Below are 14,410 nucleotides of genomic sequence, written 5' to 3' on the forward strand. Positions count from 1 at the left end.
ATCACTTCAATCCTCAAAACACCCATTCTGGTATTTGGTCGTAGAGCCCGTGGATCCGTGAAGCTGCCACTATAAACAGCCCGCTCCATTCTGACAGACGGCCTTTGTCACAAGTTATCAATTGAGCATTTTTTCTTCGTGCAGGAAAAAATCCGAATAAATTTCACGGCACGGGATTTGGACCGAGTTTCGTCGCCAGGAACCGTCGGTACGCACAGTACGCTCATCGGGGAACGGTTCGGCGGGTGCGGAAGTGCTGAGCGCAGCCACACAGTGGGCACGATGAGAAAATAATCGTCGTGTCGTGTCGTATGTGTCGCCGGAAGTTGACGGAGGTGTGCGTCAACCCGCAACCGATTCCGAATCGAACCCGAAACGCAGCCGTCTGCGGACGGCTCTTTTCCATCGTGTGCGATCCGTTCGGTGTGAGGGGCCGGAACCTTCGGAAAACGTCTGTAAGTGACCGCCTCTTGGCCACCGTTATGTGTCTATATTGAGCAGCACCCCGCAACACCGTTCCGTAGGGTTTTCGTGTGTTTACGTGCATCGTAGTAGACAACGAGCGGTGGAATAGGGGCCCGTGACAGTTTCCGTAGTGACGACGAGTGAACAACAACCGGCAACCACATACCGGACAGGCGATGGAGGCGATGGTTGAAAATTCGGCCAATCCACCGGCCCGCTTCTACTGTCATTCGTGTTCCGTCGAGATCGACAGTGTTTCCTCGGTAAGAGACGGGCACGGCAAGCGCAGGAAACTGTCGGCGGACAGCTAACGTCCTTTTATTGATCGTTTCTCAATGGTGCAGGAGTTCACCTGTCCGCACTGCTCTAAAGGCTTCATCGAGGAACTGCCGGCCGCGGATCGGAATGGTGCGTCCGGATCGTCCGGTTCCGGACAGGAATCGGAGGGACCAGCAAACGATTACGTCAATGCACAACAAATCAGCTCCGATGTAAGTGTAGGTGTTGGAGACGGCAACGTAGCGTTTGGATCTTGCTCATATCAGTTGATACTTTCGTTTAACCCTCTGTGGCTCGTGGCAGGCAATTGGTAGGTTGGCTGGGGAGTTGTTCACAAACTCTTTCCTGCCGCCGTTTTATCACAACAACTACGATGAAGAATCAGCCGGAGGGTCGTCTGGTTCCGGTGGCAGTAGGTACACCACATTCACGCCCGAAGACATTCCGCCGTTCAGTCAGTCCCCCCAGGCGGCAACTGGGGGTGTCGGTAGCGTAGATGTTGCTACCGGGTCGGGAAATGGCGGCAGTGGCAGCAACACCGCTATGACTAACGGTGCAGGTGGTAGCAGTGGAACTTCCCTGCATCGTGCCTCGCTGGGAAGGCGCGGTGGCCGACGGCATCCGATGCAAAACATCACGCATCTGGATCACATTCTGCGCGAAATCCTAATCTCGGTGACGGACGTCGGTCCGGGTGGAATGCCCATGTTTTTCATGGGAAACCCCGGAGACTATGCGTGGGGTCGTGAAGGGATCGACAGTATCGTCACGCAGCTGCTGAACCAGATGGACAATACCGGACCGCCACCGTTAGAGAAGGAACGGATCGCGGAAATACCGATCGTAACCATCAGCGACGAGCAGGTCGATCGGAAACTACAGTGTTCGGTTTGCTTCGAAGATTTTCAGTCCGGTGAGACGGTGCGAAAGTTGCCATGCTTGGTAAGTGTGCTCCAGCGGGCAAAGGCTTAGGTGGTGGAGTGTTCTTAGCCACGTGTTCTTCCTCCGTAGCACGTTTACCACGAGCCTTGCATCATTCCATGGCTGGAGCTGCACGGTACGTGTCCGATTTGCAGAAAAAGTCTCACACCGGACGGACTACAATCGGGCTCGCAGGCGCAATCACAGCAGGCAATGGAAACCGGGCAGCATCCACACAGCTTGGAAAATGCACATCCACAGCAGTCGTCACCGTCTTCGCAACCGTCGCCACAGCAACAGAATCAACATTCGGCTCAGCAGCAACAACAGCAACCTTCCTCCCAGTCTGCGGCCGGTGGACGACAAAACCCCAATTTTGTCGCCTTCACAATACGTAAGCTTCGCGCCTCCCCGGTGCCCCGGATTTGCCGACGCTGCTGGCACAGTGCTCTTCATTCTACCCTCTAATTAGGTGATTTGCTTCCGATGCTTTCAGGGCCCTCGGTGTCGAACCTGCTGTACGATCTTGGCCAACCGTCGGGCGGCTCGGCCGTCTCTTCTAGTCTACCGGCCGCTGGAGGCAGAAGTGCTGACGGGGGTGCTGCTCCTGCACCACAGGTGCCATCTGGCGGCGGTGGAGGCTCGACCGCTAGTTCTTCTGGTGCCCCCACCAACGGGTCCACTGGTTCGGCTGGCAACAATGCGAATAATCCGGACGACGACGGGGACCTTTACTACACGCTAGATTTAGATTAACCAAAACACAACAATGCAAATGGTGTGCTTGGAGAGCGCAAAAGTAAAAAGGGGAATTGATTGCTAGGGGATGAGTTTTCCTACAGAGAAGTGGAAGTTGAAAGAAGAACTACACACAATTATTTCAGTCGTTTATTGTATGAAATGTTAGGATCCAGATCAAGAACCAGTTGGGAGAACGCCACGTGAAAAAGGCTATTGAAAAGGTTCCCTTCTGAATTTTACTAATATGTGCTTTTCGCTTTTAAGAAACTACTTTTCGTTACAATTTTTCTGTTTGCTTGTTCAGACAACGTTCGTTTCTTTCAGTGAGGTGTGCTGCGTGTTGGTTGGTTTTAGCTCGTTTCCGTTTCCGTGTCGCGCCCTTGCACAATCGACAGTTCCCTTCCTAATCTTAGCAGGCTATTTATTTCGTGGTAACCCATTTCACTCGGGACAAGAGAAACGTTGTTCGCGCCTTACTCTTTTTATTAAGTTTTTGCACAGCAACGTTGAGGTCGCTCCCCGCTACACGCCACAACGAGCCACGAGCAGCGCACATATATTGGGAAATGTGCCGTTGAAGTAGTAGAAGAACCATAATTCGTACCGTTGTAACTCGAAAAATAGTTACCCAAAATAAGGAGAAAAAACATCGCAAAGATGTGATGGTAACGGTAACAGTGATCCTAGACGAAACAGTGAACTAGACGACGTTCGACGTTTAGTTGTCACATTCCTGCAAACCGGTGGCGCTTTGGTTCGATGCAGAGGAAAGGCCCAACCGTAGAACAGGTTGTAGATATGAAAAGTGCGTGGCCAAGATGGATGAACGAGGTAGTTTACAGTCGAGTTCGAAGAACGATTTGAGAGGAAAGCGTCTCAAGATTGACAGCAGAAAAGACGATATGATCTCGCATGCGGTCTAGCCCTGCGGTTGATAAACTAGGGACATGAGACAACGCAGGCGAACACATTTCGGCTTAACGAAAAGGATGATACAAAACAGATCGATAATTATCTAAACTGGTCCCCAAACGGGTAATGAGAAAAACTCGTAAACTGCGAACGATTGCTCAGCAAATTACAGCTCTTAGTTTGAGGACAAAACCAGTCCCATCTCCGGTCTAATCAACAAGCTCCACACTAATGGTGCGAGACAAGGCATACATTTATTGTAAAGTAGGATCTTTTGCTTTCCCATTTTTTCCAGCCTTGAAGCCAGATTCATCGCCACACGTTAAATAGATACGCCCTGTGGAGTGATATGTTAGGGTTTTTGTCTTCAATTGAAGAAACACACAATGTGCTAACGAATAACGATGAGTCGTGTCCTAGAAATCTGAACTGTCCACAAAAGGACAAAAATGAATCCGAACCGAATGGGCCCGAAAATTGCCTTTTCAGGCGAAAAAATAACAAAAAATTAACACGACACTATTATTAATATGATTATTGATGCGTTGGTAATAAAGGAAAGATGACTGATAAATTGGAGCTGAAATGGTAAAACCGTGGGTTGGTGCAAACTTCGATCCAGAGGTGACTGTATAAAATTCTTTCTGAATGAAACACGTGCAGTTGTAGGTCGTTTTATCAACATTTTTAGTATATTTTAGCGTGGTTTGCTTCATCGCTTTTAAAGATGAGTAAATGGTGAAATACGTGACGTGAAAATCTAAACCAAGACACAACGTGAGAGAGTTAAGATGGATTAATCATAGGCCGCGATCTTTCGCTGGAAAAAAGCAGGGTTAGCAGCAAATCAAGGACATTGGATGTTGATGTTTATCCGCCCAACAGGGAAAAGATACTTGAAAAGCCGCAGCGCTCGGTTTCGTCCCTAGGGCGCACCATCACCTCACTCGCCCATACCACCGGTCGGTCCTTGGGCGGCTCCATCACCGCTCCTCTTCTTCGTACCGGAAACGATGTCATCGATGCGCAGCAAAAGAATAGCCGTTTCGACGGCTGTCTTGTAGACTTGCAACTTCACTGACAGTGGCTCCAGGATGTTGCGTTCCTGCATGTCGGCCAACTGGCCCGTTTCTCCGTCAATTCCCCAAGTGCATGGACCAGCGGTTGAGTGCGAAGCATGCTTGGCTCGCAGCGCCGTCAGTGTGCGGATCGTGTTGGCGCCACAGTTTTGTGCTAGCGTACGCGGAATAATCTCCAGAGCCTGGGCGACGGCCCGGTAAGGTCCCTGGATTTGCTTGCTGGTAAGGGCCTGCGATACGGCCATTTCAACAGCTCCACCACCAGCCACCAGCTTGGGTTCGAGCATCAGGTTACGCGCGACGTGCAGAGCGTCTTGCAGATTGCGTTCCGTTTCATTCAGCACATCCTTCGACGCACCGCGCAACAAAATCGTGCACGCCTTCGGATCGGCACACTCGGTCACGAAGCAGAAGTACTCATCGCCCAGCTTCTTAATCTCGAACAGTCCGGCCCCGGTGCCGACGTCCTTCTCCGTCAGTTCTTCCGTGCGGTTCACGATCGTTGCTCCGCAGGCACGCGCCAATCGATTATTGTCCGTTTTGCGCAGCCGTCGGATGGCCGTAATGCCCGCCTTCAGCAGGAAGTGCTGTGCCAGATCCGAGACACCCTTCTCGGTGAACACTATGTCCGGCTTGACGGCAATAATGTCTTCGCACAGGCGGGCCACGTGCTCCTCCTCGATTTGCAACAGCTTGGTGAAGTCCTGATCGCCCACAATCTCCACGTTCGTTTGGCTTTCACCCTTCTTATACTCCAGCGGGCAGTCCAGCAGCACGATGCGGGGCTTCTCGATGTAGCGACGCATTTTCGGGTGCGTAACGTCCTTGTTTAGCATAATACCCCGCAGCACACACGAATCATCGATCGAACCGCCCGGGACCTTCTCCACCTTGGCGTATTTTTTAATGTCGATCTCAGTGCGTCCATTCTCCGTCAGCGTGACCGTCTCGACTGCATCCAGCGCAATCTTTACTGCCAAATCGCCCCACCGGCCGATAAACTTCGTACCGACGCACGATTTCACCACGTCTGCCAGCTTGGCTCGGTCGGTGCGATCCACCTCGATGCTCACCTCGTCTTGCAGGATGCGGATCATATCCTCCAGGGCTTCCCGGTACGCACGGATGATAACCGTCGGGTGAATCTGTTGCTTGAGGAACTGTTCGGCCTCGGCCAGAATTTCACCGGCCAGGACGATCACCGACGTCGTCCCGTCGCCAACCTCCTCGTCCTGGGTGCGCGCAATTTCGATCATACTCTTCGCGGCCGGATGCTTCACAGTGATCTCGCGCAAGATTGCGTTGCCATCGTTCGTCATCACGATGCCACCCATCGGGTCCATCAACATCTTCATCATCGCCCGCGGGCCCAAGCAGGTGCGAATCAAGTCAGCTATGTACTGCGAAACATATTTTAGAAGAAACACCATTAACCTCTCCATCTGTGGTGCCATGCGCCGAGACCCTGTGTGACTCACTTTGCCGGCATTGATGTTGTCCAACTGCACCTTGCGGCCGCTGTCCATCTTGGTATTTTTGCCTGCAGCGATTGAAAGTATTACTTAGGGACTGCTTTACGGTGTAAATAGTCGGTCGCACTTACTCAGAATTAAAATTGGCTGCTGTGGGGCGTACATTTTCGCTGCCGATATTTTACCGTGTGCGCTGAACAGAACCGAATTGATCACGTTCTTTTCGACAGTTCAAGCCGACTAGATTTGACAGCTTACGGCGGGCCGTTAGTGTGAAAGAGAAACACGGTTGTGGACATTTGAAAGAGCGAGACCACATGAGATTCTACATTTTAACTCCACAAAGTTGGCAGCGGACTGTTAGTTGCCTTCAAACAGCTGTACTAAATATGATTTCAAAAGAAACGCTCGTCCTGCGGGTGTGTTATTCCAGTTAAATAATACAAAAACCTATGTTTTTGCTTGGGCACACTCAAAAGCAGTTGCCTGGTTGTTTTTTTCGCAAACGTTTTTTCTGTGTTTAATATCTCATCGCGAAACGTCCTTGACAGCTTCTTCTTTACGTCGCTGTCAAGGTTCCGTCATAGTTTCCCACCAAAAACCGGCCTAAACAATATAAAATTCTAGCATCTCGGCTACCGCGAAAGAACAAACGTGAATCGCAGACTGCTGGTCGACGTCGAGCATCAATAATCCTGTGTGAACGTAACCTGTCCGACTGCCAAACAAAGGGATGCAAAACGTGCCGCGAAAGTAGCAGCAAAACAGGAATATTCAGGACGTGCCTACGACGAACCAACCACCACCACCAAGGATGGCCAGTGTTTCGATGGTGGCCGAGCAGCAGCTGGCGAAGCTTTACTTTGTTCTTCAACACGAACAAATCACGTTCGAAGATGCATCGACAGACATGCAGATGGCCTACACGGTAAGAATGGTGAAAAGTGGCTTTCTTCGTTGGATGCTAACACTCTTTCCCTCGTTCGCTACGGACCGCAGACCGCCCGTGAGCACATCGACGACAAGGAGTTGCAGCAGTGGATCACCGAAGCTGATTGCATGAAACTCAATCAAAGTGACCTGTCCAAGAAGCACGTTTATGTGTTCGAAAAGTTCTCCGGTGCGGCGTTCGAGCGAGCGAAGAAATCGCGATCGACCGTGATTGGACCCCGGTGTCTGATCAGTTGCTTCATGGACAACGAAGCCATCCCGCTGGGAGTGCAACCCGTTTTCACGACGGCAATGCGCAACCTGACCGTGTGCAGCTCGGGGCTAAAGGCTAAAGTAAAGGCCCACGTCAGCCAGCTGGTGTTCTACATGGGCGGGTACTACATGGACGTGCTGAGTACCTCCTGTACCCACCTGGTGACCTGCACCGTCAAGTCGGTCAAGTACGAGAAGGCAGCCGAGCGAAAGGTCATCATCGTGCGCCCTGACTGGGTGCAAGACGTGTGGGAGATCAGCCAGCAGCGGTCTGTCCACGGTAGTGATGTGCAGTTTCTCGAACGGCATCGATTGCCGGTATTTCATTCGCTCACCATAAGCTCGACCGGCTTGACGGTGGCACGAAGAAATGAAATTAAGCAGCTCATCGAATCGAACGGTGGCCATTACGTCGGAGCGTTCAAACCGGAGGTTACCGACATTTTGATCCTGGACAAGGTCGGTACGGGGTCGGCCAAGTTTCAGGCTGCGGTGTGCTTCAAGAAAGAGTGCCTAACACCCGAGTGGATCTTTGACAGTGTGACCCACGGGTATGCACTGCCCATCAAGGAGTACGAGGTGAGAAGCTTGAAAGCGTCCACACCGACGAAGGCTCTCAACAATCCGGGGGCGGGTCGGGTGAGTAGTGTTACATCCAGAGATTTTAACCCGGATTGTACCGAGCTCTCTGAGATTTCGCATGTTAACGTTTCTTCGCGCAACCTGACCATCAACGAGAGTATTATGTCGGTCGGAGGCGACAAAGGAACCCCGATCGCCGCTACCGCAACCCGTTCTGTTGCTAATCGGTACAGAGAGCTGCTGGCCCGAATGACGGTACAGCAGGCAAAAAAGGCTGGCCCTGTTCTCGATGGGTGCAGCGTTTACCTGAGCGGGTTCAGCGGTGACGAGAAGGAAAAGTTGAACAAAATACTGAACGCTGTCGGTGCCGTCCGGTACGATGAACATTCGCCGTCCGTCAGTCACGTGATCGTCGGCGAACAGCTTGCGTCCGAGATGGGGCAGCTTCGGGACGCCAGTGCGCAACTGCTCACTCTCGAGTGGTTGGCAAAATCGATCGAACTGCGGCAAACCCTTGGACCGGAAGAGGCAGCCGAATACACGTTCCGACCGTCCGGGAAAGGAATGCCAATCGAACGGGCTCCGGAACCACCGTCTCCGTCGAGCAAGCGAAACCTCGAACGGCTTCACAGTGGTGTGTTTAAGCGGCCCGATATTCCCAAACTACGCCTCGACGACTGTGCCACGCCGCCGGTCCACAAGCAAGCGTCGGCAACGGCCGCACCGAATGTTCCGCCAGCCTCCAGCGACCAGCAATCGATCGTGATGCAGTATTTGGAGAAGAACCTTGCCGAGCGGTTACCGCCGTCTACCGAGAAGGAAACATCGCGCAGTGGATCCGGGAATGGAACGACCGACAGCCAAGTTGACTCGGAAATGGAGTCACAGGATACCGAGTTTATGCTAGGGAAGACGCTATTTGTGTTCGGGTTTTCCGAGGAGGATGCCGTGCAGATTCTGACCGACTGCAAGTACTGCGGAGGGACGATTGTAGATGAAAGCTACGGCGATGTGGTCGACTACATCGTGTTGCCGACGTCGTGCACGGGAACGGTGGATTTCGCGGTCCGTGGCAAGCAAACGGTCAACGACATTTGGCTCGAAGCATCGATCCAGGATGGGATTTGCTACCCACTCGAGTATTACTTCGCACCGATCGTCCGCGAGGAGGATGATCCGCGACCGCTCGAAGGGGAGACGATCGTGATCAGTTCGTACACCGGGCCGGAGCGATCGTTTCTCAGCGTGATGGGTGGCGTGCTTGGGGCGACCGTGCATGAACGGCTCTTGCGGAAGGCGGCCCCGTTGCTGGTGTGTAAGGAAGCGAGTGGCGACAAGTATAAAGCTGCCATCCAGTGGGGATTAACGGTCGTCACTGCGGAGTGGTTGCTGGAATGCTTTCGCCAGAAGCGAAGAATTGCGGAAATTCCGTATCTTGTGGGCGAGTCCAATTGTTCATCTAAAAATGAGGGCTCGATGCCTTGCCACGTGCTGCCGGCTACTTCCACCGATGAAGTTGATATCGATTCAGTGCACGTGGAGGGTCCAGCAGAGCAAAGTCGAAAAACTCCCAAAATGAAACTATTGTCAAAACCGACGGCCGAAGGAGAGTATCGGTTTATCACGGAACAGAAAACGAAAGAAGCATCCGATCTTCAGTACGGCTTTAATCACGTCACTACGCCCGAAATGCGAAAAATGACCTCCGACGAGCGAATGATTTACTCGCAGGAACTGGATCAGTACGACAACCTAATCGCTGCCCAGCGAGCCCAACGGAAACCGTTCGACCCGAACGAGGGTGCCCCTTCGGTGACGGGTGGCCTAGTCTCGGAATCACCGGCCGTGCCTAGAAATAAACGTCTCTCGGCTCTAACCGTCGCTAGCGGAGGGCCAAAAATGAGCTCACCGGCAACACCGGGTGGCGCCGCTACCAGCACGTCTTCGTCCGCGACCAGTGGCAGTGGAACTCCCCTCGCTATGGATTACGAAGCGCTGAGCGTTACACAGCGAGTGCTGGAGTTCGACACTCCAATCCGTGACGTGCTGTATCGGGCGCTAAAGGAATCGGAGGAAAACGAGCGCAAATTGTCGCCCCGAACGCGTCGTATGAAGGAACTGCTCGCCACGCCGAATGTTGGCGGTGGTGGGCCGGGAAGCTCGGCTGCACACCTTCGCACGCCCACCCTGCCGGAGTGCATGACGAAACCAGTCACACCGTACGGGTTTCGCCCGGATGCCAGCCCCGAGAACCATGCGTTCCACAAACGCAAACTGCAATACTGGGATCGATTTTACAAACCACCGACAAACGTGGGCACACCGGAAGCGAGCAGCTCGCGACCAGATCGCGGTGACACAGGTAAACCGGAAACTCCGGGACAGAGCAACGGGCGTCGTCTGAGTACGCCGCTGAGCGAGATAAAGCGAAAATTTTGGCGTGACAACCTGGGCGACGACTACGTGAAACACATTGAGGCCAAGTACAACACGCAGTTCCAGCGGCCCGATCTGAACCGTTCGGATGAGGAGATTGCGTGTACCGCTCCGCAGGGTAAAGACCCATCATCGAGCCATGGGTCGAGCGGTCATAAACAACACAAGCGTCCCGGTGCTGCGGATGATGCTGGCGCGGAAAGAACATCGACCGAGCGGGGCCCAAATGTGAGCGGAGAAAAACGATCCCGGGATGATGATCACGAAACAGACGACAACCAGGGTGAGTGTGCCGACGACCCGCGGGTCGCCAGTGGTGATATGCTGCCCGCTGCCAAAAGACTGCATCTGCTAGAAGCGACACCGGACGAGAATGTGCGCCGATTGAGCGATTTTATTAGCGCCACACGGGATTCAGCCAAAAAGAAGGCAAGATATCCACAGGACACCGAAGACCACTTGGAACAGGCCTCACAGGGTGCCCAGCCCGAAGCGTACGACTCAGGTAAGCCGAAACTAAGAAAGTGTCGACGAACTCTAAGATATGCGGAACTCCATAAACGACTTTAAACAGTTCTTTCTAATGGCAGAACAAAGGAAATTGAAGATCAATGGTGGCATCTGCGCTATGATGTATTTGTTGTTGAAATATATTACACCGTAGTTTAAAGATTGGGTCATGTTTGAGACTTTGATGAGGAATGGTTTTGCCATGCGGAATCAATTGTACGCAAACATCTTCTAACACTGGTCGGGTTGTCACTTTCAGAAGTGGTGGCGGGCATTGGTGGTGTGATTTGGAGCGATCGTGGCCTCGAGAATGCACAGACGAATCATTCATCAAGACAACGATCATCCACATCCGCGGACGAGGAAACCTCTCCGATCGTTCGTCGAGTGCAGCTAAAACGATCGTCTCTATCGACCGACAACGTGGTGCGTGCGGGACATCACTCCGATCGAATGAAGCACAACGGAACGCCGGTTTTTACCATTTCCAACGTACAGAATGATGAAAACCGTGTCGAGTTGGCGAAACAGATCGAGGCACTGAACGGTCGCCTGGCGGCCGACGTGAACCGCTACGATCCTACGTGCACGCACATCGTCTGCGGTATGCCGAATCGTGGCGAAAAGATACTGGCCGGCATTGCGGCCGGTAAGTGGCTTCTGTCGACCAAGTATTTGCAGGACAGCTACCAGAAGGGACACTTTTTGGATGTATGTACGATCGGTCGATGGTGGTGTCGATGACTAAATCTCTTTTGTTTCGTTTCTTGGCCGATATAGGAAGAAGCTTACGAATGGGGCAACCCGAAGGCAGCCGGAACGCTGGCTGACCTGGCTTGCACCGGAGAAGTTCAGACGATGGCCAAAGCCGCCTATACGTGGCGCAAACGGATAGCGACTGATGGCGGCAAACAGGATGGCGCATTCACGGGTTTCCGCGTGCTGCTGGTCACCCTACGGAAGGAACCGTTTGTGCGGCTCATCCAATCGGGCGGTGGGCTGGTACTGGACTGTGAGCCGCCATTCATTCAGTCGGAGCAAGCGATGACGGCGACGCACTGTTTCGTCGATCGTAAGACAAAGCTGTCGGAAGAAGATCATCGTGCGTTGGGCGAGGCTGGGATCGCGGTACTGCAGATGATGTACCTGAGTGCGTATCTTACCTCCGAGAAGTTGCCGGATTCGGCCACATTTCAGTTTGCTGGCTAACTGACTATTGTACACTGCACAACCCGTGCCGTCACCGGAGGGGGCTTGGGTTTATATTATTTCATTCTTTTGGTTTATTCTTTTCGTTAAAATAATCGTGTAAATAAAATAAATAATTGTGTCTGAGCCCTGATGCATATTCAGATCATCAGAAACAATAAACTGAATGCGTTTTTCTTGTTTTACTTACCTATTTTATGTTATTTTCTTTCAAAATGTTTCCAACTTCAAAAGCAAAAAAAGGTAGACATGTTTTAAAATTTTATTGGCAACGTTAAAACGAGAACAACCTTAATAAATGTTTTTCTACAAGAATATGCTATAAAGGAGAGGTGCCGATCGTTAAACGTCGCATGGAATGCATTAAATGCAGTGTATCTCTGGGAGGAAATCCGTACTCATCACCGTTGCCACCCGCATTCCGTGACCTGTATGTGTATTGTTTCGAATTAGGAGTCGATTTCGTTGTGCTTATTCGTTAGATAAATGCAAAATTCTGGTTTTCGCTGGCGATCATTAGCGGTCAGATCGAATATGGCATCTCGCTTTAACTTTCTACATTCGGAACACACCGAACTGGGTTTCACCGATCGGTCGATTGAGTGCGGCCTGTAAGCTCAACCCGAGCACACGGCGCGTGTCAACCGGATCGATAATGCCATCGTCCCACAGCCGAGCCGTGCTGTAGTACGGTGAGCCCTCCGCCTCGAATTGCTGCACGATCGGTGCCTTGATGCGGTTGCCGATCTCCTCGGTCCACTCGCGCCCGGTACGGCGGTACTGCTCCTCGGTAATTTGCGCCAGCACACCGGCCGCTTGTGAGCCACCCATCACCGAAATGCGACTGTTGGGCCACATGTACAGGAAGCGGGGCGAATACGCTCGGCCACACATGCCATAGTTTCCGGCACCATACGAGCCGCCAATGATGAGCGTTAGCTTCGGCACGTTGGCGCACGCCACCGCCGTCACCATTTTGGCTCCATTCTTGGCAATACCACCGGCTTCGGCATCCCGGCCCACCATGAAGCCGGTGATGTTCTGGAGGAACAGCAGCGGAATGCGCTTTTGGGCACACAGCTGAATAAAGTGAGCCCCCTTGAGGGCACTCTCCGAAAACAGGACTCCATTGTTGCCGACAATCCCGACAAGTTGTCCGTACAGCCGCGCGTATCCGCACACGATCGTTTCGCCGTAGAACTTTTTAAACTCGGTAAATCTACTGCCGTCAACGATCCGTGCAATCACTTCGCGCACGTCGAAGCTTTTCGTGAGGTTTGACCCAACGATACCGTACAGATCGGTGGCCGGATAGCGTGGCGACTCCGGGGCGCTTCCGAACGTCAGCCCATCGTGGGCCATCATCGTGGCCGTGCTGCTGCTGGCCAGTTCGTCGTACTCAGCCGCACCGGGGCGATTCAGATTCTTTACGACCTGCCGTGCCAGATGAAGTGCGTGCTCATCATCCACCGCGAAGTGATCGGTAACGCCCGACGTGCGACAGTGAAGATCGGCCCCACCAAGGTCCTCGGCCGACACCACCTCGCCGGTAGCGGCCTTCACCAACGGTGGCCCGGCTAGGAAGATCGTTCCTTGCCCTTTCACAATGATGCTTTCGTCGGCCATGGCCGGCACGTAGGCACCGCCGGCCGTACAGCTTCCCATAACGACCGCGATCTGCGGAATGCCTCGTGCCGACATGTTGGCTTGGTTGTAGAAAATTCGCCCAAAGTGCATCTTGTCCGGAAACACTTCCGCTTGGCGTGGCAAATTGGCACCGCCCGAATCGACCAGATAGATGCAGGGCAGATTGTTTTCCTGGGCAACCTCTTGCGCACGCAGATGTTTCTTCACCGTCACCGGGTAATAGGTGCCCCCCTTAACAGTCGCATCGTTCGCTACGATCACACATTCCACGCCCTGTACGCGCCCAACTCCAGTGACGATGCCGGCCGAGTTGACCACGTCCTTGCCGTACATTCCGTGTGCAGCCAGTGTCGACAGTTCGAGAAACGGTGTGCCCGGGTCGACGAGACGATTGATGCGATCTCGTGCCAAGAGCTTACCCTTGGAGGTATGCCGTTTGATCGCCTCCGATCCGCCACCCGAAAGCACATCCTCCGTGATACGCTTCAAGTTCTGCACCAGATCGTTCATCTGGCCATAGTTTTCCTGTATCGAAACGAACGTTATCATTACAACGGACCTGTAACTTTCCGCTCGTCCCGGGCGGCTTAACTACCTTAAATTCTGGCGACTCTCGATTCACCTCCGTAGGAAGAACGTTCGCCTCGGAAATGTGCACCAGGCGGAGTTGGGGTGCCAAGTGTTTGGCCACCGATCGGTTGAGCAGCACGCGCGCCTTGGACAACATCGTTCTCGTCTCGATCGGTTGATCGATCGTCGAATAAATGCGAAATGGAACGACGTGTGCGCAGCAGGATTATGTAAACATGCGTAGGAACTACGATTACCACCTTGACATACCCGCAGGATATGTTTACGATAATCATAGGAACTGCTCTAGAGCAGCTTTGATAAGAGAACAACCCGAATTAAACCAGGCACACGTGTGTCGATCATTATTCAACGGAATTAAAT

General features: G+C 52.7%; 4 protein-coding genes across 6 annotated transcripts; 2 read left to right on the top strand and 2 right to left on the bottom strand.

The window, feature by feature from the left end:
- Positions 1-149: 149 nt before the first annotated feature.
- On the top strand, positions 150-3,892 carry LOC131208300 (E3 ubiquitin-protein ligase Iruka). Of its 3 annotated transcripts, none has more exons than XM_058200980.1 (6): positions 150-455; positions 525-728; positions 810-956; positions 1,048-1,686; positions 1,756-2,059; positions 2,138-3,892. In XM_058200980.1, the coding sequence occupies exons 2-6, from the start codon at positions 642-644 to the stop codon at positions 2,419-2,421; spliced, it is 1,461 nt and encodes a 486-aa protein (XP_058056963.1). In that variant the 5' UTR covers positions 150-455; positions 525-641; the 3' UTR covers positions 2,422-3,892. The 3 variants fall into 3 exon arrangements, with proteins under 3 accessions (XP_058056963.1, XP_058056965.1, XP_058056964.1); XM_058200982.1 differs by having other exon boundaries at positions 2,162-3,892; XM_058200981.1 differs by having other exon boundaries at positions 150-451.
- A 131-nt stretch (positions 3,893-4,023) lies between these two features.
- Positions 4,024-6,091, bottom strand: LOC131208724 (T-complex protein 1 subunit gamma). Its single transcript, XM_058201558.1, has 3 exons — positions 6,001-6,091; positions 5,876-5,937; positions 4,024-5,797 (listed from the first exon to the last, which is right to left on the bottom strand). Exons 1-3 carry the CDS (start codon positions 6,032-6,034, stop codon positions 4,262-4,264), a joined length of 1,632 nt encoding a protein of 543 aa, XP_058057541.1. The 5' UTR covers positions 6,035-6,091; the 3' UTR covers positions 4,024-4,261.
- A 607-nt stretch (positions 6,092-6,698) lies between these two features.
- Positions 6,699-11,809, top strand: LOC131212073 (DNA topoisomerase 2-binding protein 1-A). Its single transcript, XM_058205802.1, has 4 exons — positions 6,699-6,797; positions 6,869-10,595; positions 10,860-11,311; positions 11,381-11,809. Exons 1-4 carry the CDS (start codon positions 6,699-6,701, stop codon positions 11,807-11,809), a joined length of 4,707 nt encoding a protein of 1,568 aa, XP_058061785.1.
- A 248-nt stretch (positions 11,810-12,057) lies between these two features.
- LOC131211477 (probable methylcrotonoyl-CoA carboxylase beta chain, mitochondrial) lies at positions 12,058-14,232 on the bottom strand. The gene is made up of 2 exons (XM_058204959.1): positions 14,052-14,232; positions 12,058-13,981 (listed from the first exon to the last, which is right to left on the bottom strand). Exons 1-2 carry the CDS (start codon positions 14,181-14,183, stop codon positions 12,365-12,367), a joined length of 1,749 nt encoding a protein of 582 aa, XP_058060942.1. The 5' UTR covers positions 14,184-14,232; the 3' UTR covers positions 12,058-12,364.
- Between the last annotated feature and the right edge of the window lie 178 nt (positions 14,233-14,410).

This window comes from Anopheles bellator, chromosome 2 (assembly GCF_943735745.2).
Source record: "Anopheles bellator chromosome 2, idAnoBellAS_SP24_06.2, whole genome shotgun sequence".
In the NCBI taxonomy this organism is placed as follows: Eukaryota; Metazoa; Arthropoda; class Insecta; order Diptera; family Culicidae; genus Anopheles; species Anopheles bellator.